At 41.1% G+C, this 20,653-nt stretch overlaps 3 protein-coding genes across 5 annotated transcripts in view; all 3 read right to left on the bottom strand.

Moving 5' to 3' along the window:
* The window catches only part of tmem108 (transmembrane protein 108), a 49,443-nt gene extending 48,434 nt beyond the window's left edge, over positions 1-1,009 (bottom strand). The window contains exon 1 of the mRNA XM_042398605.1: positions 419-1,009. The gene's annotated coding sequence lies outside the window, so the exon portion shown is untranslated. The remainder of the gene's footprint in view (positions 1-418) is intronic.
* A 1,991-nt stretch (positions 1,010-3,000) lies between these two features.
* Positions 3,001-15,041, bottom strand: topbp1 (DNA topoisomerase II binding protein 1). Its single transcript, XM_042399875.1, has 28 exons — positions 14,630-15,041; positions 14,305-14,398; positions 14,085-14,219; positions 13,825-13,968; positions 13,249-13,430; positions 12,892-13,085; positions 12,583-12,759; positions 12,273-12,439; positions 11,941-12,104; positions 11,135-11,379; positions 10,713-11,047; positions 10,427-10,599; positions 9,961-10,172; positions 9,496-9,809; positions 9,184-9,369; positions 8,982-9,097; positions 8,764-8,887; positions 7,623-7,778; positions 7,364-7,451; positions 7,057-7,249; positions 6,736-6,965; positions 6,026-6,168; positions 5,637-5,733; positions 4,881-5,044; positions 4,233-4,361; positions 4,007-4,096; positions 3,442-3,603; positions 3,001-3,239 (listed from the first exon to the last, which is right to left on the bottom strand). The coding sequence occupies exons 2-28, from the start codon at positions 14,389-14,391 to the stop codon at positions 3,111-3,113; spliced, it is 4,536 nt and encodes a 1,511-aa protein (XP_042255809.1). The 5' UTR covers positions 14,392-14,398; positions 14,630-15,041; the 3' UTR covers positions 3,001-3,110.
* A 1,393-nt stretch (positions 15,042-16,434) lies between these two features.
* Positions 16,435-20,653, bottom strand: part of LOC121887945 (dnaJ homolog subfamily C member 13) — a 32,670-nt gene continuing 28,451 nt past the window's right edge. For all 3 annotated transcript variants that reach the window (XM_042399127.1, XM_042399128.1, XM_042399129.1), the window contains 5 exons: positions 20,389-20,568; positions 20,088-20,228; positions 19,848-19,991; positions 19,605-19,704; positions 16,435-17,619 (listed from right to left, as the gene is read on the bottom strand). In XM_042399127.1, coding sequence (XP_042255061.1) covers positions 17,522-17,619; positions 19,605-19,704; positions 19,848-19,991; positions 20,088-20,228; positions 20,389-20,568 — 663 coding nt within the window. In that variant the 3' untranslated portion in view covers positions 16,435-17,521. The remainder of the gene's footprint in view (positions 17,620-19,604; positions 19,705-19,847; positions 19,992-20,087; positions 20,229-20,388; positions 20,569-20,653) is intronic.

The raw sequence follows: 20,653 nt of genomic DNA, 5'->3' as shown, positions 1-20,653 counted from the left end.
AATGACATTATTTCTTATCTGCTTTTTAATAAAAATGTGACTTCATGCTTGTTTTTCCAGGAATCTTCCAGAGAACTGATCATCAGCAGCAGCAGCTCAACTTGTGATGATGGCTTTTTCCTGTCTTGACATCATTACCTATATCACACAATACATTCAGGATGCTCTGAACTGATGATGTATGAATTAGGAAATGTTGCAGTGACATGTTATGCAGCAGTGACAGTGATTTGATGCGTAAACCTTTATGTCTGTCATAGTTACTGCTGCTCATAACTGCCTTGAAACCTTCAACCAGGGTTTCAGCAAATCTGATGCTCAATATTTGGAATACAGGTCTTCTTCTTGTGGCAAAACACACCAAAGGCACATAAGAGAGAATCTATTCTTAAGTAGAGATATAAACTCATGTACTTACCTATTACACAAGGTGCGCCGTAACGTCGGGTACTTGGCGTATCCGAGAGAAATGCAACCTTAAAGCCGCTGTGTCACACTTCACACCACACAGGCGCACATGTTGCCAATCCCCCACCGAGAAATGTCACAATCATGAGCTACAAGCACAAGCCGGAGAAGCCCCAGCAGCGGACTGCAGGAGCGGACAGTGTCACTGTGAGTCCCCCCCCCCGGCTCAGTGTGTCCAGTCGCTGGATGGAGATGCGCAGGGCGCCACCCTATGCTGGACCTGTGGGACTCTTGCTGCCCACCTTTTCTCCCTCTCTCTCTCTCTCTCTCTCTCTCTCTCTCTCGCTCAACCTTGACGCCGTAAATAGCGGGACATGAAGCAACTCTCCGCCTCAAGGCAGCGTGATCCGCGGCCACGGAGAGGAAACTGTGATCCGTGAATGCTCGTTAATGCGTGGTGCGCAATTAAGAGGCGCGCAGGACGCCGGTCGGTGCCACCCACTCTAAAGGAGGTTTTCGTGGTGAGTGTACGGACAGGGAATTTTAATGAGGACTGCTGCAGAGTTTCCTCCCTCATCGGAGAGTCGTGCTCTCTGTGATGAAATTCACTGTCCCGACAGGAAAAGCTTAAAGTTACCTTACAGGAGAGGAAGGGGGGGGGGGCGTGATGACGAAATGAAGCGTCAAGTGAATCTCAACTGTTGGCCACCTGCCAGCTCACCTCTATGGCGCACCTGTTGATTGAAAACAGTTCATAGTGACAGAACAAACCAGCCAACTGTGCAATGAGACCTGTGATAATCGATGTTGTTCAGCTTGATCGCTACAAAAGCGTCTCTTCTGTTCGTCTCTCATGTGTTTGCTGTGGAAACTGAAGGTTTTAGATTAAAGCTGCAGCATTTTGACACACAAGCTTTCACACAAACATCTGTGAAATGGTTAGTTGAATAAACTATCTACAGCAAATTCACAATCATTTTAATTATTATTATTAATCCATTTATCACATCATTGTTGGCTTGACTGATTTTATTGTATTTTGGCTCTTGGTCAAATCAGACATAATTATGGGCTCTAATATCTCCAATATATATTATTATATACTGTCTAGTTTTGATATACTGTATATGATAATGGAAAAAAGATATGTTATACAGCCTTGAATTACTTCCCAAGAATGACTAAATGTACTGCGGCCCACTGCCAAGCACATTCATTCCTGAGAATTAATTGATTCATGAGAGCCAATTAAATATAACAGGTAAGACAGATATGACGTCTCCTGGCAACGTAGAGATTCTTTAGGTTAAGTCTTTCTTAATTTGATGGTTAAATCAGATTTCTCCTTTTTTTTTGTTATTGGCTTGACCTTTTCATTTAAAGCATCCTCACATCAGGTCTTTTGACAAGATTTTTGATCTAGAAGACTATAGCTCAGTGGTTCTCAATCTGGGGGGTCAGGAGCCCTTGAAAGGATGGATAACAGGGTTGGAAATGTCTTTTCTTTGATTTTTCTTTAATAGTTTTCCTGTGAAATGCTTGATGGTTTTATCTTCAGGCCCTTAAAATGATTCCAATCTAACTCACTGGTGGAACAGCTCACAATTCATGACACATGCAACATGTGACCAGGGGTCCAGAGCATACATTTCTTAATTTTAATGGATCATAAGGCAAAAAGGTTGCATGGGAACCACAGCTTCAACTGATGGTACTGTTGGCGATAAGGAGCGAAACTTAAAATAGTCACCATAGTGACCTAAAGCTACTCCTTACCTCATCAGAGGCCCCTAGAGGCTCCAGGAGCCTGAGTCATGTTCTCCCTGTCAGGACTCTTTCTCCTCTAATCCCACACCTCTCAAACAACGGATCAACCCTGAATCTGTACGGAAGCCCGTCAGCTGGTTCAGCTATTACGAGGTTAAACCACTTATCCGTCCATATGGGAGGGAACACGGGCCTCTAACCTCAGCTGGCACCCTGGTATGAAACAGCACATCGCTGTACCAAAGGCCTAAACCAACACTGGGTAAACAAAATCTGGTGTTTACAACAGATACAAGCGACTCATAATCACTGGGCGGGAGAAAGACACGCCTGGCTGACTTAGGTTTAAGTGTTTAACTGGATTTTATCTGTCATTTTAGTAAATGAACAAGAGTAGTGACATGAGAGCTGCTTTTAAACAAATCTAACAGGATATAATTGTCATAATGAGTCCAGAGGTTTGATTTTTTAAATGATTATTAACTGTATTCACTTTTAAGAGTAGAGAGCTGCAGGAAATAGCCAGGGCTCAGTACTTAACATTTAGTAAAGTTGTTAATTATATCTGGTAAACCCAGTTTTCAAAGAAATAAAATATCAAACACTCAAAGCTTGTTGCTGGGAAATCAAACCACACACAAGGCTGACTCATACAGTGAAGATACACTGCTCTCTACTGACCGGAGACCGTCATTGCGCCCAATTAGAAAACATGACTCAACATTTTCTGCAGACGCTTCATTGAGTCATCCATCACAGTTACAGTCTACAGTGCAGGCAACAGCAACTGCAGTGCTTTCATATAAAAACGCCAGAAAGACAAAACAAGTGCTACATTTATTTTATTTTCATAGAAGAGATTTACAAGAAAAAACATATTTACAATAATTTTCACAGACATGAGGGTTATAACGACGATATTTCATGTTTACATTTCAGTTCAGACGAGTCTTTTTCAGTCTGGTAGTGTCGGCTGCGGCTTTACGTTTACGTGACGGGGTGCTCGGAGTTTCTTCAGAGGGAGCTTCAGTCAGGTAATACATCTCGATAGGAGGGATTGGCTCCTGAAGGAGGGAAAAAACCAAACACATTATACACCAGTCAGAATATATGAATAAAACATTTGTTAGGATCCATTTTTCACCCCTGTTCACTTTCAGCATGTAGTTATGGGTGAAATAAAGCAAAATCCTGATATTTTACATAAACATTACAAAGAAATGAGCTTAGATATATGAAGATGTATGTATGAAGAGCTCTTCTAACCTGCATGAGGTAGTCTGCGATGTACTCTGGCTTCAAGCATGTGACTCCTTGGGAGGTGGCCTCTGATAGGTCGACTCTGAAGTCTCCGGGTTTCAGCCGACTGAAGTCTGCAAACAGGTGAGTTGCCTCCTTGTACAAGGACGGGGAAGGACTTGACAGCACCTGGAGAGAAATTACAGGTAAGACTGACATTATGGTGACAGAAAATATGTCGATATTGTGTAGAAAATACAGCAAATATCGAGGGGAAGTGCTGAAACAGATACTCTGTTGATATATGTCATGTCAACCTTTGGCAACTGATCCATGTCATGCTGCTCGTTTGTTCTACAGGAAAAAAATCCTGACTGTTTGCTTAGCTCTTATTTTGTTTCTTTGCTCTTGTCTGACTGCTTTTTAAAGTCAATACTGAGTTGTTGCAGTAAATGTAACTCTGCTGTTGAACTGACTTCTGGAAGAAGACACTGATTATGATGCTGTCAAAACAGATTTGAGAGATAAAAAAGATTTGCTGGCTGTCTGGTTTATAAAACTGCAATAGTCAGTAAAAAAAACAAGCAGCAACCTTCGCCCCGCCGGACTGCAGTAACCGCCTGAAGCCTGATTCTCTGTTCTGGTCGATGTTCAGCATGACCGTCCATCCACTGAAGGCTCCCTGAAAGATACACAGACGTGTTTAGGAGAGAGAAATGTTTGCTACACACTTTAATAGTCAGGTAGTAGATACACAAAATATAGTTATTGAAAGTGCCTGTAACAGTTGTGTTAACTATGTATGAGCTTATGTGTACCCCCTGATCACAGCGTCCCTGCAGGGCTTTTCTCCAGCGCATGGCAGCTGATGCCAGCCTCCTCTGCTGGGAGGTGATGGAGGGCAACGCATCCAGGATGGAGCTACTGCCCCACTCATACTCATCCTCCTACAACACAATCACAGATATACTTATTACAATCTTATTCAGGATAAAAAAATAATACTAACCACCAAAAATATTGTAAAAAATGAGTGAACTCCAATTTAGTTAATTAGTTTGATTTATCTCAAAATGAAATCCTCTCTGGTTGTTGGATGTTTTGTGACTCACTGCCTTATAAAAACTTTAAATACTTAAAAAAAACCCTCAAAAGATTTCAACTTGCTGATACTAAAATAAACCAGCCAACAGTGATGTGCTGAAAGCATATCTTGGTTTGCAACGTTTGCCGCTTTGGCAGTAATTATTTTTGATGCTCTCTTCTATGTAATAAAAACCTGCAGTTTCTGACTAATATAAAGGTTTAACAGTCGTCATTGCTTGTTTTGGCTCTTACTGTTCTTCAGAAGTTGAAATTCTCCTATTGAAGACCTGTACAGATACCTGAAATCTGAATTCTAAATTTAACACCATCAAATAGACATCAAGTCATCACATCACGAGGAGCGATCTTCATATCCTGACCTGGATGAAGTGACCCACAGACCGGCAGGCCTCCAGGTACGAGCGGTGCAAGATCCACTTTCCGGCTGCCATGGCTGCCAGGTACTTCTCGTTGCGCAGGGGGGTCCCTACGATGATGTGGGAGCAGCTGGGGTCAAAAGACTGCTTGTCCAGGACTACACCACCTACAACACCAAGCAGAAACAGAGTCAGAAACTAAAGACTAAAAAAAAAAACTACACATAACTGTGTCTAAACCGGAGTTACGGCTACAAACCTGCTAATAAAATAAACACAGCAAGAATGTGAAGTTATATGTCAGGTTAATAACAAAGTGCCCTTCAGAGATTCATCCCTGACTGCTGGCTGCTGTTTATTACTGTAAGCTTCTCTGAGTGAGACAAAACACTTTCATCTTTCAAGGTAAAGTAAAACAGAAATACTTGGAAAGCGCTGCAGCTCACAGACAGTCTGATATATTCAATCTGTCCCTTTCTTCTTAATGTTTATACTTTTTGTAAACGATGCATTTTGGCAGAATATGCTGTATAAGATTCAATACAACTTGTCGTGAGCAGTAAAAACCTGATTCATTAAAGAATCCTCCTGCAGAGGCAACACTCTGCAGGGGGAAATATTCAGACCCCGAAGGCACATCCTCTTTTTTTAGTCATCAGAGACTAGCTTCTCTGACTTCAGGCCTGTGATGTGTTGCTGTTTTTTTTTACTGCAGCATGATGAAACACTGTTAGAGCTGTAATTAGGTGGGCGACTCACCGAGCTCTTCTATGAGGTGACTGTAATCAATGCGTTCCTGAGGGCTGAGGGAGGACAGCTGAAACCTTGGTGGCTGCTTTTCTTCCTCGCCCTCCTCCTGAGAGAAAGAAATAACCTTTTAGCACCAGTAGCTTGTTTGGGGAAAAAAGGGTGTAGGGTGTGTATTACAATGTGGCTGCACTGCACTAGAAACGATATATTATTTAAATACATTTCCACGTGTATGCAGACGCAGACAAGCAGAGATAACTGAATCCTTGACTTGCTTAACACTCAAATCCTTGATGCAAACATCTTTCAGTAGCAACAAAAAATGTCTGAGAATTTGCATTGAGGCTACATTAGCATATCAAGTTCTTTTGTTCTTAATGTAAAAAATGAATTTTCACCTGCGGCTCCGGTGCGACTGGAGGGTTGGCGAGAGGGAAGGCGATGCTGGGGGCTTTAGGAGTGAGGATGTTGTTTTCTGGCTCCTCTGACGGAGGCGATTTGACCCTCTGGCCCATATGCTGGGCGATGACATCACAAGCGGCTGAACAGACAGAGTGATTACAGTGAAATGTTAACATGAAGATGAAATTCATTCATTAAAATTGAACTTATAGTGTGTCAGCGTGTTTTTTTTTTTAATGTGTATGTTTATGGTGACATTATTCTCCTAAAGGAATAGTTTGACATTTGGGATAGTTGTTTATTCACTTTCTTGTCGAGGGTTAGATGAGTAGAATGGTCATATCTATACAGTAAATATGAAGCTACCAGCAAACAGTTAGCTTAGCTTAGCATAAAGACAGGAAACAATGGGAAACAGCTAGCATGGCTCTGTCAAGGTAGTTATGATGGTAGGTAGATTTTTCCCTCTGGACAGAGCCAGGCTTGTATTTGGTTCAGCTTCCAGTCTTTGTGCTAAGCTAACCGTTTTCTGGACGTAGCTTCATATTCATATTTAACGGACAGATACAAGACTGATACTGATCGCCATCATCTAACTCTAAGCAAGAAACCAAATAAACATATTTCCCTGTATGTCAAAGTATTCCTTAAACACAAAAGATATGTAAAAAGACAAAACTCTCTCAGTTTTCTACTGATCTCTTACCCATCTCTACCAGCTCAGAGTCGGTCATGGAGTCCCTGAACTGAGGGCCGTTTTCTGCAGTGGGGGGAGGTGGAGGTGCGAGGGGCTCCGAGTGCTGTGAGGGACTACCAGGCCACTGTAAATTGTCAGCGAGCTTGGCCCTCTCCTCCCTGGCTGTAGGATCATCCCAAACTATCTGCTCACTCTGGGATGGTTCTGTGTTTAGGTCCATAGCTGCTTCTCTGGACATCCTGGAATCAGTAGTACAGCATCGTCTTAACATATCAGCATTACCTTTAGGATTGTTATAATCTAAACATGAAGTAAAAGCCGTCTCCTTACCTCAAAGCTTCTAGAGTGCGTCTGCTCCCACTGCGTCCGACACGGTTCCCGTCAGGCGTGTTGGGGCCCGTGTCGGCTCCTCCTGATCCCATCCTGCTGAGTCGGACTGAGGTACGTCGGCCTGTTGTGAGTTTGGTGGCTGACATGATCTCCTGGAGCTGTCTTTGCAGGGTCTCTCTCATCTCTAGTGTCTCTGAAATATTTAGAAACAAGAAATTATCGACCAAATGAATCAATGTGTTCATGAAAAAAAAAAAACAATTGTGGTTTGTGGATTTAAATGACGTCGCTGAAAGAAGACACTCACCGCTTCTTTCTGTAAGATCTTCTTGATCGACGCTTCCATCGCTTACACGACGTAAGGTTGTAGCTTCTTCTGTGGTGTTGAGCTCAGACTGAGGGATAGATGATTAGACAGATAGTTCAATGGAGTTAATTCAAACAGGATCGCTCCACATTCATCAGGTACTTCTTTATTAGCTTATCAGCATTTAATGGATTTTCACCTGAAGCACTAGATGTGGCTCTTTAACTTGCAGACACAATATAAAAATGTATAGACCTACCTTGTCCTGGGCTTCAGTCAAGTCTTTGAGCTGTGTTCGTGTCAAAGGTGGCGACCTCTGAGAGCTGTTGGGCACCTGGCTCAGGTTCAGGCTCATTTTGGGGTTGTAGGTGAAAGGATACAGAGACTCTGAGACACGTTTCTGCTCGTCAGCGCACTGCACAGGACGGGATGAGGAGACTGTTAGTGCTCACAGTTCATATCCGTACACAGAAATATATTAGAGCCGTCACAAGAATTAATTAATTGTATGAAACGATTATGAAGAGGAAACATAACTGAAACTCCCATCTGTCTCCACAATTAGCACATGAAAGCTGTTTTTGATTAGCTATTCTGCTTTTTGTTGATGATAATTATTTCCCGCAGGCTGAGAGAACGCTGAACGTTAGCAGACGGCACGGAGATCCCAAATTAAATCAACTTCATTTTAATATTACATTTGTGTTTCTTCTTACACACATACATTTCTTTACCAGCTCGTTTAAGCCAACATCCACACGATATTTCGCCCTGATTCTTTGTGAGGTGCTTTGTGGTTTCTGACAGGGACTGTGATTAGAGAATGCATGGATATCTTTTTTTTACTTGACGAAAAACAAAAGGAAGTTGAGTCCTGCAGCTGGTCACCTCATTGTTTTAGTGCAGATACTATAATTTATTTAATCATTTGTGCTTATCAAAGCTCAACTGCATAATCCTGTTTCTGAGGCGGTGTGTAAATGTGATAATACTAATTACTTTTAGAGCTGAAACAATTAATAGATTAACCTATTAGCTGATCCACAGAAGAAGCAACAAATCTGATTAATTGTTTAAATAATTTTTCAAGCAAAAACAGCTTCCAGCTTTTCTGTTTTATAATCATTGTAAACTGACTATTTTTGGATTTTGAGATGTTGGTCAGACAAAGCCAAAAAAATGGAAAAAATGTCAGTTTGAAGACTAAACTATTAATCCATTAATTGACATAATAATCAATATCAATACTAATAAATATTATTGGTTATAGACCTAATTCATTTAAAAGTGAAAATGTATTAACTCTTCTGCAAAAACTGTACATAAATTGTTCAATAACTTCCAGTGCATTGCACCATGTCAATGCTGCTATATCCCACTAGAGCTACCAGCAAACGTACCGCCTGCAGCCAGTACTGGGAGACCACATGCAGCCCTCTTTCCTTCACTCCTCTGTACTCCCGAGTGTTGTCTCCCACACGGCCCTGGTAGATGTAGTGGGTCACTGAATCGTCACAAGCCCACCTAAAAAAAAATAAATAAAGATTTTAAAGACATACATGTTTGTATCCAAAGTTACTAAATTAAAATTAAGCGATGATTGAAAAAAAAAACACACCTGAAGTCAGCTCCAAGCGAGGCAGCAATGGCATTTAGTTCACTCTGCATCTTGCTCAGCTTCTTCCCCACACAGATCACAACACCAGTCAGGGGACCAATTTCCTTTTCTGGAACCTTACAAACAAAATTGCCGCTAAAATTAATACCAATTATAATGTGGTATTACTGTACTATGCTGTAGTTAGAGTGTTTTTGCTTACCTTCTTCTCTGTTGTCTTTGTAAGCTGGGGGCTGGCAGTGACTGCTTGCATATCTGAGACGATATTGTGGTCGCTGTTGGCCAGAGCAGCCTTCAGGTTCCTGTTGATGACGTCCGTCAGTGGAGTCTCCACCCTTTCTCCTGGCTTGGATCTCCCACCTGGAGTCTCCAACGCTCCTAATGCGTCCTTAACAAAAGTATAGTCAAAGTATTTACAGTGTTTTCTACAAGTCTATGACATAAAGCAAAAATCTTAATTTTAGCGCTTATTTTTGTTGTTGTTGTTAAAACACCAGAGCTCAGAGAGTCCAACCTTGACAACAAATGGCCTGAAAAGCTGGTCTCTGCTGAGGAAACGAGAAGGAGTGTTCAGCTGCAGGGAGGGCTCCTTCTGAAGGGGGTTCCTTCTGCCGCCCTCCTGATTATATTTGGGGGTGCTGATGTCCTCTTTGGGCTTCATCTCGTTCAACACGGAGCAAAACATTTTGCTCTGAAAGCGGCCTAAATCCAGCGGGGTGACCACCTTTCCGCTCTGGATACCCAGCAAAGGGATCTCAGGGGAGGGACGTGCTGGTGGAGGCATGACTGGCTTCTGGGAACCACCGACAAAACTCTCATCCTCCCTCTCTGTGGAAGGAGAAAATATAGTCAGGAAGCAGTGATATACTTGACAAAATTGGACCTGTTATTACATTTAATCTATCTGGCAAACAGCTTTAAGGTTACGAACTGAGAATGGCAATACATGTCTACCAGAGGCATCAACCATGTCTCTAACCTGGTGAGGGTGGCAGGTCAACTAGAAAACGCTCCTCCGCCGCCCTCTGGCCGGTTCGAGCAGACTCCAGTATCCAGTGCATGGTGACAGCTGGAAGCCCCCATTTCTTTGCTGCCTGGTACTTTGTGCCTTCAGGGCTCTGCAGCACCAGATGAGTACTGGCCAGCATGCCTTTTTTCTGATTGGCCAGGCGCACAAAGTAATCCTGGACACTGCAGGAGGGAAATGAGAAAAGATGTAGTATAATAAAACTGGAAAAAACAATGTAAGAAAACCAATAAACATTAAATCAAAGTACAAGACATGTTTTATTATTAAGCTACCACAGCAAATGAAACTATCAGATAGTAAATCTAGACTCTTGGACACGGAAAAGCTTAACATCAAACTCCTCTGTAGCTCTTAATGTTTAAAACATTGAGCCTGAGAGTAGAATAGCACATGTGTGTGATCGAGATAGACATACTTGGCTCCAAGGTGCTTGGCCAACTCCACCAAGGACTCCCTCTCAGCTCCGGTGAACTGGCTGACTGAGAGAACACAATTCTTGAGAGGAAAACGACCATCCATCGCAGGAACAGGAGTGAATAGAGGGTTGGAGGAAAGCTGCAGGACACACTCCTTCTCCACACACATGGCCTGAAAATGAACAAGAGCAAAACATTTATATCTGCCTCAAACACATTATCAAAAGATTGCCACATCATCCTCCCTGCACAGATCTAAAGAAACCAGCATGTCTGTCATCTTACCAGCCAGGTATCAGTGACCACCTCATCCACCGTGGCCTCCACTGAACAGCCCAACAGTGGCACCACGGCATAGTCGGCCACAACACGTGTACGACCCATCAGCATCTTGCCTCCGTTTTCTGTCACCAATAGTGAGAGCTGTGCCTCGGCCTCAGGGCCAAATCCCACAAAAAGGAAACATTTCCCGACAAAGAGGCCTGCCTCGCTGGCTTCATGCAAGGTCGAGCCTGGCTCTGCTCCTCTGGTCTGGTTTGGTGTCCAGGATTGGGGCTGGGGCTCTGCAGCTGTACTGACGGACCTCCTGCTGTTGCTCTCTGCTGGTGGCGGCATGTCAACTGGAGGATAAAAGAAAACAAGATATAAATCACCAGGCTTCAAATGTCTTGGGACAATAACTAAATCCCTCAACAACAGATACTCACCTATTGTAGGGTCATCATCCATGTATTGAGAGAGCAGATCCTCCTCTGCTCTTTTTTGCCTGGGAGTGCTAGGACTGGCCGCAGGGGGACCGACCGAGGGCCGGGACGTTGGGGTGTGATGGGCTGGCACAGATACAGCAGCTGGAGCAGGGGGCAGACAGTCGGGGTGGAGGTAGCCTGCTTCTGGGAGTAGACATCCTTTGGAGAAGCTGTCCAGCAGCCACTGCACCGTCACTACATGAGGTCTAGAAACATATGGACAGAGTATCAGTAATAAATTAATTACCTAATATACGGTAAACTTTCCACTCTTTTTTTCAGTTCAATGCGTTTTGCAGACTTCTGTATATCTTACTTTATTGTGACTGCATATAAAGTTGCAAACAAAATTTACCATTAAGAATAAAGTAAGGATATATCTTGAACTTGAACACAGCTTAACTCAATAGAAGCTGTACTTTATACATTCAAATTTTGTTCCTAAAACCTGTTTTAAAATTCTCACAACCTCTAGTTCAGCTCTGTGTGACGTCACATATATTTTCTTATGTGCTTCTTTCATTCTTCACTGGAACTACATCCCACTTACAGTATGTTGAGTGAAATAATCAAATCCAACATGATTTTTCATGGCACCTCCCTCACATCAAATAGAAAATTCTAGCTGTACTATTTTTCATATTATACTCACAATTCAAACATATTTGGTAACGTTTCTAATAATTTTGAAAAGCAGATCTTGCACATGTGCTATAAGTGAGGAGGAAATAAATATCATGTAGAGTAAAAATCTCTGCTGTTCAGACCTGTGAGTTGCTTTGGACAGAAAATTCTTGAGTTCCTGGTCCAGCTCTCCCATCACCAGGTGTGTGAGTTCCTCACTGGGCTGGTTGAAGCGCAAACCTCCTGCAGCGTTCACTAGACGCCGCAGCTTCTCCAGTTTCTTCCCCGGCAGGCCACACAGATACAGCTGCACGACATTTAACACGTGTGAAATAAAGCCTAAATTGTGGCTTTCATGATTTAATTCAAGTAATTAGTACAACAAAACTTCAGTCTATGTTGAAAATATAATGAAACATTCTATATTAATACTAAATATTTCATAGTTAAACAGAAATGGAGGCCAGTTTCTTACCTTACAGCCATCCAGTAGATCATCAGCCGGGCATACGGTGAGATCCAGACTATCTATGGGGTCTGGAGCTTCCAGGCGGCTGATGGTGCCGTTGGTGAGGGCTGTGTCATTTATTGTCATGCTAGCATTAACAGAAATGTGACTCAAGCCCAACAGAGATGGACCATCTAGAGTTAGAAAAACAACAACAACAACAAAAACAGAATTTTTAATTTTGTTATATATGTTATGGGTTGAATACTGCAAATCAGAAACAATTTACAAGAGGCCATTGTTGTGCCCTGATGAAGATGAAAACATTGCGGCTCACCCTCCTTCTTGCTGGTTCCAGTAGGGGTAGAGGTGTGTGGTCGAGTGGTCTTTGATGCATTACGCTCCACCCTGTACCTGCTCTCATCCTGACAGAAGCCCTTCTCTATGCTGTCAAACAGCCAGTGCAGAGACACGCAATACACATTCCACTTCCTCGCACACTCGTACTTCTGACCTGCAATCAAATACAAATACTCACAATGATACTGGTAGCATGTCCAAGAGTGATAATTGTAAATGTTTCCTAGATAGTGTGATGATGTCTGGCTTTTATAAATAATAAACAATGACATTGCTGCTGACTTGCCTGTTGGTTCACTAACGATGAGGTGTGTACATTCATTCATTTTGAGCTGACCGGTGTAGTTGGCTCCATGCTGCTCACAGAGCCGCTGCACCTCTTTGCGCTCTGTGCTGGAGAGGCCTGTCACACAAACAGTGCAGCCACGCAGCACAGGACACAGATAGTCTTCCATGGGCAGGTCTGTGTACCTGAAAAGACTGAAGGAGAAAGAAAGAAGCGTTTTAATTAACCATCATCTACATGTCTAAGTGCCTTGCTTTTCTTATAATCATTATTATGGAAATGTTGTAATATTAACTAGTAAACATCGTGAAAATCATAATGTATTTTTCTGCAGTAGATGTTAATGAGATTACATACTTGTCCTGAGATCTCTCCCAGCAGGCTTTGACCCATGTGGGCAGCAGGATGGGTTTACCGAGGCTGGCAGCCACCAGGTATTTCTTGCTGCCCACCTCTCCTGCTATCAGGTGCGTGACTGATACATTTAGGTCAAGATAGACCCGTCCACCCATGAGTTTCACCAGATCCATCACATCTGCCTGTAGACAGAAACAGACAATCAGACAGATACAAACATACAGAACGCTTTAAAAGACACTGTGTTGACTTATATTTCCTAACTCTAAACCCCTTACAGAGAAGATTCAGAGTGCATTACATTACACTTTTCATATGTATTCTCCTGAAACTAACCGATTATATTTATTATTTAAACACCTAATGTATCCTCACATCACCACCCTACCTACCTTAGATAGCATTTCTTTTATGGGGGTTTATAATTTTGATTTGATCATTTACGCTGTTCTTCTGTAATTCTGCTGATTGCTTCATGTAAGACTCAATCATTCATGTCCTTGCTGATGTCTTGCTATTAGATTGCTGATTTCAAGCAAGCAACAATCTACAAAATATCAGAGGCAGTGAACTAACCCGTGTTGTTTTATCCAGGCTGGTGCAGGAGACAGTGATGTCAGCCATGGCCATGTTATAAACCGGCATCTCTGCTTTGGGGACACAACGCTGCTGCTGCAGGCAGTACAACACCACCAACGGACTCACCACTCGGCAGCCAAGCTACAAGACAAACAACAATGAGTAAGAAAGGGAAGAAGAAATCTCCATGATGCAGTTTCATCAATTCCTGTGAAATTCAGGTTTCAGGTTTCAAGGAATCAAAATATGAGCTGGACCTTCTTGCAGTGCAGAAAGGCTGGAGTGGTGAAGCTACTGAAGACAAACAGAGACTTGTCCTTCTGGTCCATTGCTAAAACAGCATCCTCATCGATAGTTTTCAAGTACTTTTCAGACTGTAACTCCAAAATGGCCTGTATGAACATAAGACACAAAATCACCAACTGCAAACAAAGAGCCAGTAACGTTAATAAGTTTGAACCAGATAATGGAGTTTACCTCATAAGCCTTGACAGCATACTCTGTTTTCTGTGCTTTACTTTCCACAAACTTCACAATGAAGCCTTCCTTGTCTCCGTTAGACATGGTCAACCTGTAAGGACCAGTAAAAAGGGACCAGTTTATAACAATGGCACTGGATGGCCTTAGCAGCAACGTTAGCCTCTGGCGTGACAATAACTATCACTTACAGAGAATATGCTATTTTAACAAGCAAATACCAAATTGCCTATGGAATGATACAACGCTATATGTAATATTAGCCATTTACTTATTAAAAAATAGTAATTTACGTCAATGTTAGCTGACCTGATAAGTTACTCACCTCCTCTTGGTGCACTCAGACTGTCAATAAATGTATATGCAGGGTTTACTTTGGCAGTAACATTAATCAATATGAACTCGGACTAGTCATGGGGCGCTGACGTTATTATACCTTATCAATAAAAGTAATAGTTTGTAAAACGCTATTGTCAATGTTAGCCTGCGCTAACTACGTAACGCTACTTGAGTTACAGTTTAACCGGTTAGCCAACATACAAACAAGCCTAAATAACGTTTCAAAATGTTTAAGAGACTTGTACTAATACTATGATAAACAGACATTCGTTTCTACTGTACTAAATAAATTAATAACCATTTTTACAATAAGTTTATCATTATAGTTCGGCAAAACTGAATATCAGCTGTTATTGTTATTCGCGCCAATGGCGCAACTTCCGGTGTTACTTGCTAATAGGACCGTGTGGAGTCGGATTGCAGTGTTCAAAAGATCCGCAGAAACTGAACATTAAACATATCAATGATATTGCATAACTGAATAAATACAAGTGCACAATGGCTCAAAAATACAAGCAGAATAATAAAAGCCAATATAAAACCATACAAAACCATTTGGTAAAATCCCATTAGCTTTATACTGCAAACCACATGACGTGTATTATATCACATGACCCTAAATAAAAATCAAGGTCTAGAGTTTTTATTACAATTTTCATTATCTAGTTACCAACATCAGCAGCTGTATCCCGTTTGTGAATTTGTCGGGAAGACCAAAGTAGCCTATAGCTTACATCAAGATCCAACTGGAAAACCATATCCATCCAAATGTGTGGTTCCTACATAAATCACACAAATTTTTCTTTTTGGACATTTTTTTTTTGAAAATTTAGATGATTTTATGTATTGTGAGGACAAGCCTGCTTGAATATAAATTTGGTAAAAACTGATTAGTAAAATAATTTTAAGCATATTTCTCCACTGAATAAATATATTTAATTCCCTTGAGAAATTAATCTCTCAGTAATCTCACGGGAGAGCAGATGCCACAGAAAAATACAAAATATTTGCATAAAATATGCATAACAAACTGTGCAAGTCTAGATAAGTTTAATGCCAGCTTGTTTTTTAGTGGATAAATTTCTAAACTATTTTAAAACTGTTTGCCCTTCAAACAAAAGATAATATACAAAAACCCTACATGCTATAATTTCTATTGAAATGTGTAAGTAAAACTAATCTTAGTCTTCTTTATACACGGTGGTATGGAACAATAAATAATCCCAAATTATACTTTCTAGTCTCTCTCTCCCCTTGATTTCCTATATATATATCATATATAAAAATGTTTTTTTCCTCTTATGTAATTATATGAATATACTGTATGAGTACAGGTATATGTACATATATGTTGTACAAATATGTTGAGTTATTGTATAGTTGAATGCCTGGGCATGTATTAGTAGTATCAGTATTAAGAGTAGAAAATAACAAAAATTATAAATCACAAAAAAAGTGCAGCGTGAGAACATTTTGTATGAAGTAGCAGTCATGACTCCAATTATAACCAAAAGTAAAATGTCTAAAATGTTGGATTATTTGGATTTTTTTACTGCAAAGTCAAGTTAGAAGCCATGTCTGTAAATTGAAGGTAAACACCGGAAGATAATGATATAATATCTTGGCTCGGCAAATTCCGACCAATACTTAGTGATTACTCTGCTTCCTAAAGAAAATACATGTATCAAGTTTCTCCTTTGGCAAAGAAAAAATAACTTTTAAAACACGAGTGTCAAATGAAGACTCTGCTGAAATCTGTAACTTTGACAAACACAAATGTAAATACAAAAGAACAACACTGTGGGTTCCCTTTTATTCTTAAAATTTTATGTACAAGTGCGACTGATTTATTTTTTTTTTTAATGTACATTCAATATAGAAAGTTTATATACGTAATATTACATTGAACATTTCACAAATTGCACTAGTCTTTCACATAGATTCATAATCAGAGTCAACGTCATTCGTCATGTCTTAGCAGAAGCTCATTTCCTGTGGTTATTATTCACTTATAAATATTCTAGTGCTTTTTGCATTCTGGGGGGGAAGGAAAATTACTTTAAAAAAAAAAAAAAAAAATCGAGGCAGAAAGAGAAGTCTTCAAAGAGAGAGCAGAATGAAGTATGAATTAAGATCAGAGGAATAAGAGGCTGGATGTTTGGAGAGCAGATGTGTGTCATCCTTAAAAGCGTGGATCGAACCCGCATCGGTCTGAGGGTTTAAGTGACATGGGTAGAGAAATCATACACATCTATTTTGTGATTTCCTATTTTACCTTTTTTTTTTTTTTTTTTTTTTTAAACTTTTCCAGACAGGAATCCAGTATATAGACTAGTAAATGACACGTTGATGTAAGAGGTGGTTAGGTCCTGTGCACAGATGTGACACAAATGAGGCAGAGAAACCCTCAGTTAGACAGGATTTATGGGCAAGTGCAGCCAATCAGGATATGACTAAGAGGAATAAGATAACGGAGAACAAATTAGCTATAATAATCCTCAGTCATCCGATGGTCTTTCTCATGAAAAAAAAAAAAAAAAAAAACCTAGAGTAAAAAATATATTCATACAAAAAGTAAACTCTTCTGTGTCATTGGAAGAAAAAGAAAAAGAAGCACAGAAACAAAAACAAATGTGGTCATCCGTTAAAACAATTTCAAAGCGTTTATGAAGACTTGAGTGCCATTTTTGGAGGGGGAGAGGAGAGTGATTCTGGAGGAGGTGTCGCAGAGATTTTGGTGACGGTCGATGACGGCCCGCTCTCCTCCGTCCTTCCCTCTCTCCGTCCCCTCGTCCGGGAGCTGAACAGTCCCTCTGAGCTTCGGCCCGTGAAGCTGCAGGGCAGTCTGGGTGCCTGAGCGTGACTGTGTGTGTGTCCATCAGCCTTGGTCTCCAATGTCGTTGTCCACGGGGGGTGGGACGTTGGGCATTACCGTGGTGCCAGTTCCTGCTGTAAGGTAACCTGCTACTCCTGGACCTACAGGTGACAATGAGATAGAGGAGATACATTACAGGTGTGACTGGGCGGGATGGATGGAGCGCTAGAGGTGAGATCCAATGATGTACTAAACTAAAGACATCCACTACTGTATGTATGGAGGGGAGGGGGTGATCACTACAATGACTGCAATGTTCATATTTTGGACCAATTACTAGACACCATTTAGCAATAATGGCTCTTCTCTCTCTTGAGAGCTTCCTTTTCAGGAGTGAGAGTTTAGAAAGGCTGCTGTATATGAAAAATATACAGAGCATGTAATAGGTAGGAAAATTATTTGCTCAAATGTGTCATCCTTTGATAAATGGATAAATGAAAGGACGCGGTGGAAGTGCATCAATTTCAAAGTAGTTATAGTTCTGTATTTTCTGTTAGAAACATTCTCTGCATTGATGTATTCAACTGAGAGTAGAAATACAGCATGTTGATTTTTTAAATCAACATGCTTAAATAATTTTGTTTATACTGTGTAAAAACTGTGATGCACACAAAACCTTCGGACTGCTGTCACCTAAATAAGTTCAATTCAAAGTGAGCACAACTGAATAACATTAAGATTTGGAGCGTTATAATTTTAGTTTCATTATTTAAAAAGGTCCTTTTTGAGGTATATAACATAACCTATGACTCTATCAACCCTAAATTAATCTTTTGTATCATCATCTGAACATGCATTCATGTGTATCTGTAAATATAACAGCTCAAAGAAGAGTTTTTTGCAACATGTGAATGAGGAGCAGACTATGGTGGGAACATGACAAAGAAATCATTTGAGGTAGAAAGTTTGATGTGATGTAATATGAAGGGGGCATGTAGTTAGTCATTAATCAGGCTCTGCTCAGTAGCACGTGAACAGGAATATGAATGAATCAATTCAAAGCAACTATATGTAAACACCTTTATCAATATTGTCTTGTCTAGATTAAAGTCAATAATTGGAATATTGCAATATTATATTATAGTCAATGTAAAATAAGCCATTACTAATTATTTAGTTTTAGTATTTTGGGACTTTTCAAAATCAATTTCATTAATTAAATCACATTAAATCATTTCATTTCAATTTGCATCAACTCTTCAGTCACTCACTCATTTAGTCTTTTGTGAGAGTGGCAGTCACAGAGCAAACCCTTATTACATTTGCCACAATCTATTCATCAGTTGACTTTTTGTTGAGTACTCTTGCCAAGTCACTATTTTCTTCCACTTCTGGATACACGCTGCCAGCATTTTTTAAATTTCTTCAGGCTTCACTGTTTTCTAATTAAAAACTTCCCGCTCATCTCGCCCAGAGCAGCCTGGAAATCTCCTGGTGTTCCGACAAATCACATTACATGGGGCAGTAATCACATTCATCTGTGAAAGTTAGGGGGTGAAAGTAATCATTTTCAACTTTCACAGGCATTTCTGTTAATTCCTGACCCTGGAATGTGATACAGAGTTAGTGAATGGGGATGAAGATGATGTGACATTTTATTTAGCGTTGCTAGGATGGAGAGATGGGAATGGAAAATGGAATGTAGAACAAAGATGGAGGTAAAGAGGCAAGGCTGCAGTAGGAGCGAGGTAAAGTCTACCTGCATCAGAGCAAGAGAGAGGAGGGCTGTGAAGGCCCAGCTCAGGAGTCTAGAGCCCACCTCGCAGTGGGCTGCTGGCGGCCAGGAGAGAAGGAGTGGATACCCCTGAGGAGGAAATGTGGAGGACAAAGAGGAAGGGAATGGCAGAGCCAGGACGTTATAGGATGTGGAGAGAAAAGGGGTCGCTGGGGTTTTTAAGCATAAGTGAGGAGTCAGCCATAAGGTGGTTTTAAGGATAAAAGCAAAGCATTAGGAATCAACGTCAGCTCACAGAAAGGCAATCAAGACTTACCGTGTAAGCACTTTGGCCTTTAGAGAAAATATTTCAACAGTCTTGCTCGTTAAAAAAATGTTAACTAGCAGGTTGAATTTAAAGAAATAGCGTACCTGTCAGGTAGCCTGCGGTCTGAGACTCTGAGATGAAAAGATCATGTTTCTGGTCCTTGAAGGCGTTCCACACTGAGGACTTGGCTAGTATCTCATTCACCTGTGAAGCAGAGATCAGCAAAGTGTTTCAAATTAGATAAATAACCAGTTTGATGGAATTAAGATCACTTATGGTACTATTCATTCAATTGTTTTGATTATTGACTGTATATAAAGAGGTTTGGCCTCGTCATTCTATCCTACCTGCTCTCCATACTGCAGACTGCGAGTCATGGACTTGAGAGCCTTTACGATCTGGGCCTTGGTTGCTGAAGGGTTTTCTATTGTCTCCAGGCCGATTCCTTCCAGTAGCTTCAGGAGGTACGGAACCAGCTCCACTCTTAGAGCCTGTTCAGTAAATAACAGTTATATTATATTAAGGCAACACTGTCAATGAACAAAAATAAATAAATACTGTAACACAACAATGACACGACAGTTTACCTGGGCCACAAGTTCTGTCTGCTCCTTCTGGAACATACGGTTAAGAGCCTCACAAGCCAATCCGGCCATGTCTGCACGAACTTTCATTCCAGTCATTAGGGGGCCGATAGTCTCCAGAGAAGCCATGCAGCGCACACACAGCTACACAAAACAAGACAGCTTTAGTTAATGTATTGAGGGGAGAAACTCAATGCTCAGTGTGAATCCTTGATAAATATGTAAAAAAAAAAAAAAGCAAAGCGAGTCCTGCTTTCAGTAGCTTAGTGTACATATGAGTCAACTTTATGCTTTGATCCCTCACCTCATTGTCTGAGAGCACGTGAATGAGGCGGATGGAGCTCTTGGGAACAGCGTTGTTCTTGTGGTTGAGTGTTGCCAGGACGCGCGGCAGGTGACCCAACGGAGGAACCTGATCGGCCAGCTGGCTCTGTGTGCTGAAGAGACAAACTGCTGCCGTGGTAACCGTCTCCAAGGCCTCACCCTACAGCAAACAAGAGAGCGCCGTCAGACGTGAAACTGCTTGTGTGTGAGAAAACGAAGCGGAAGTATCAAATACTGTTTCTGTT

This window comes from Thunnus maccoyii, chromosome 21 (genome assembly GCF_910596095.1).
Source record: "Thunnus maccoyii chromosome 21, fThuMac1.1, whole genome shotgun sequence".
In the NCBI taxonomy this organism is placed as follows: domain Eukaryota; kingdom Metazoa; phylum Chordata; class Actinopteri; order Scombriformes; family Scombridae; genus Thunnus; species Thunnus maccoyii.
The sequence above is the reverse complement of the archived record's forward strand: the minus strand, read 5'-3'. Positions and strand labels throughout refer to the sequence as shown.

Excerpts from the sequence above, each read along its gene's own strand:
- topbp1 (XM_042399875.1), bottom strand. The coding sequence starts at position 14,391 with ATGTCTAACGGAGACAAGGAAGGCTTCATTGTGAAGTTTGTGGAAAGT. Across the intron at positions 7,779-8,763 it reads CCCAGTACTGGCTGCAGGCG|TGCGCTGACGAGCAGAAACG; the intron begins GTACGTTTGCTG and ends CGTCCTGTGCAG. Across the intron at positions 4,097-4,232 it reads AGGGACGCTGTGATCAGGGG|GGAGCCTTCAGTGGATGGAC; the intron begins GTACACATAAGC and ends TGTATCTTTCAG.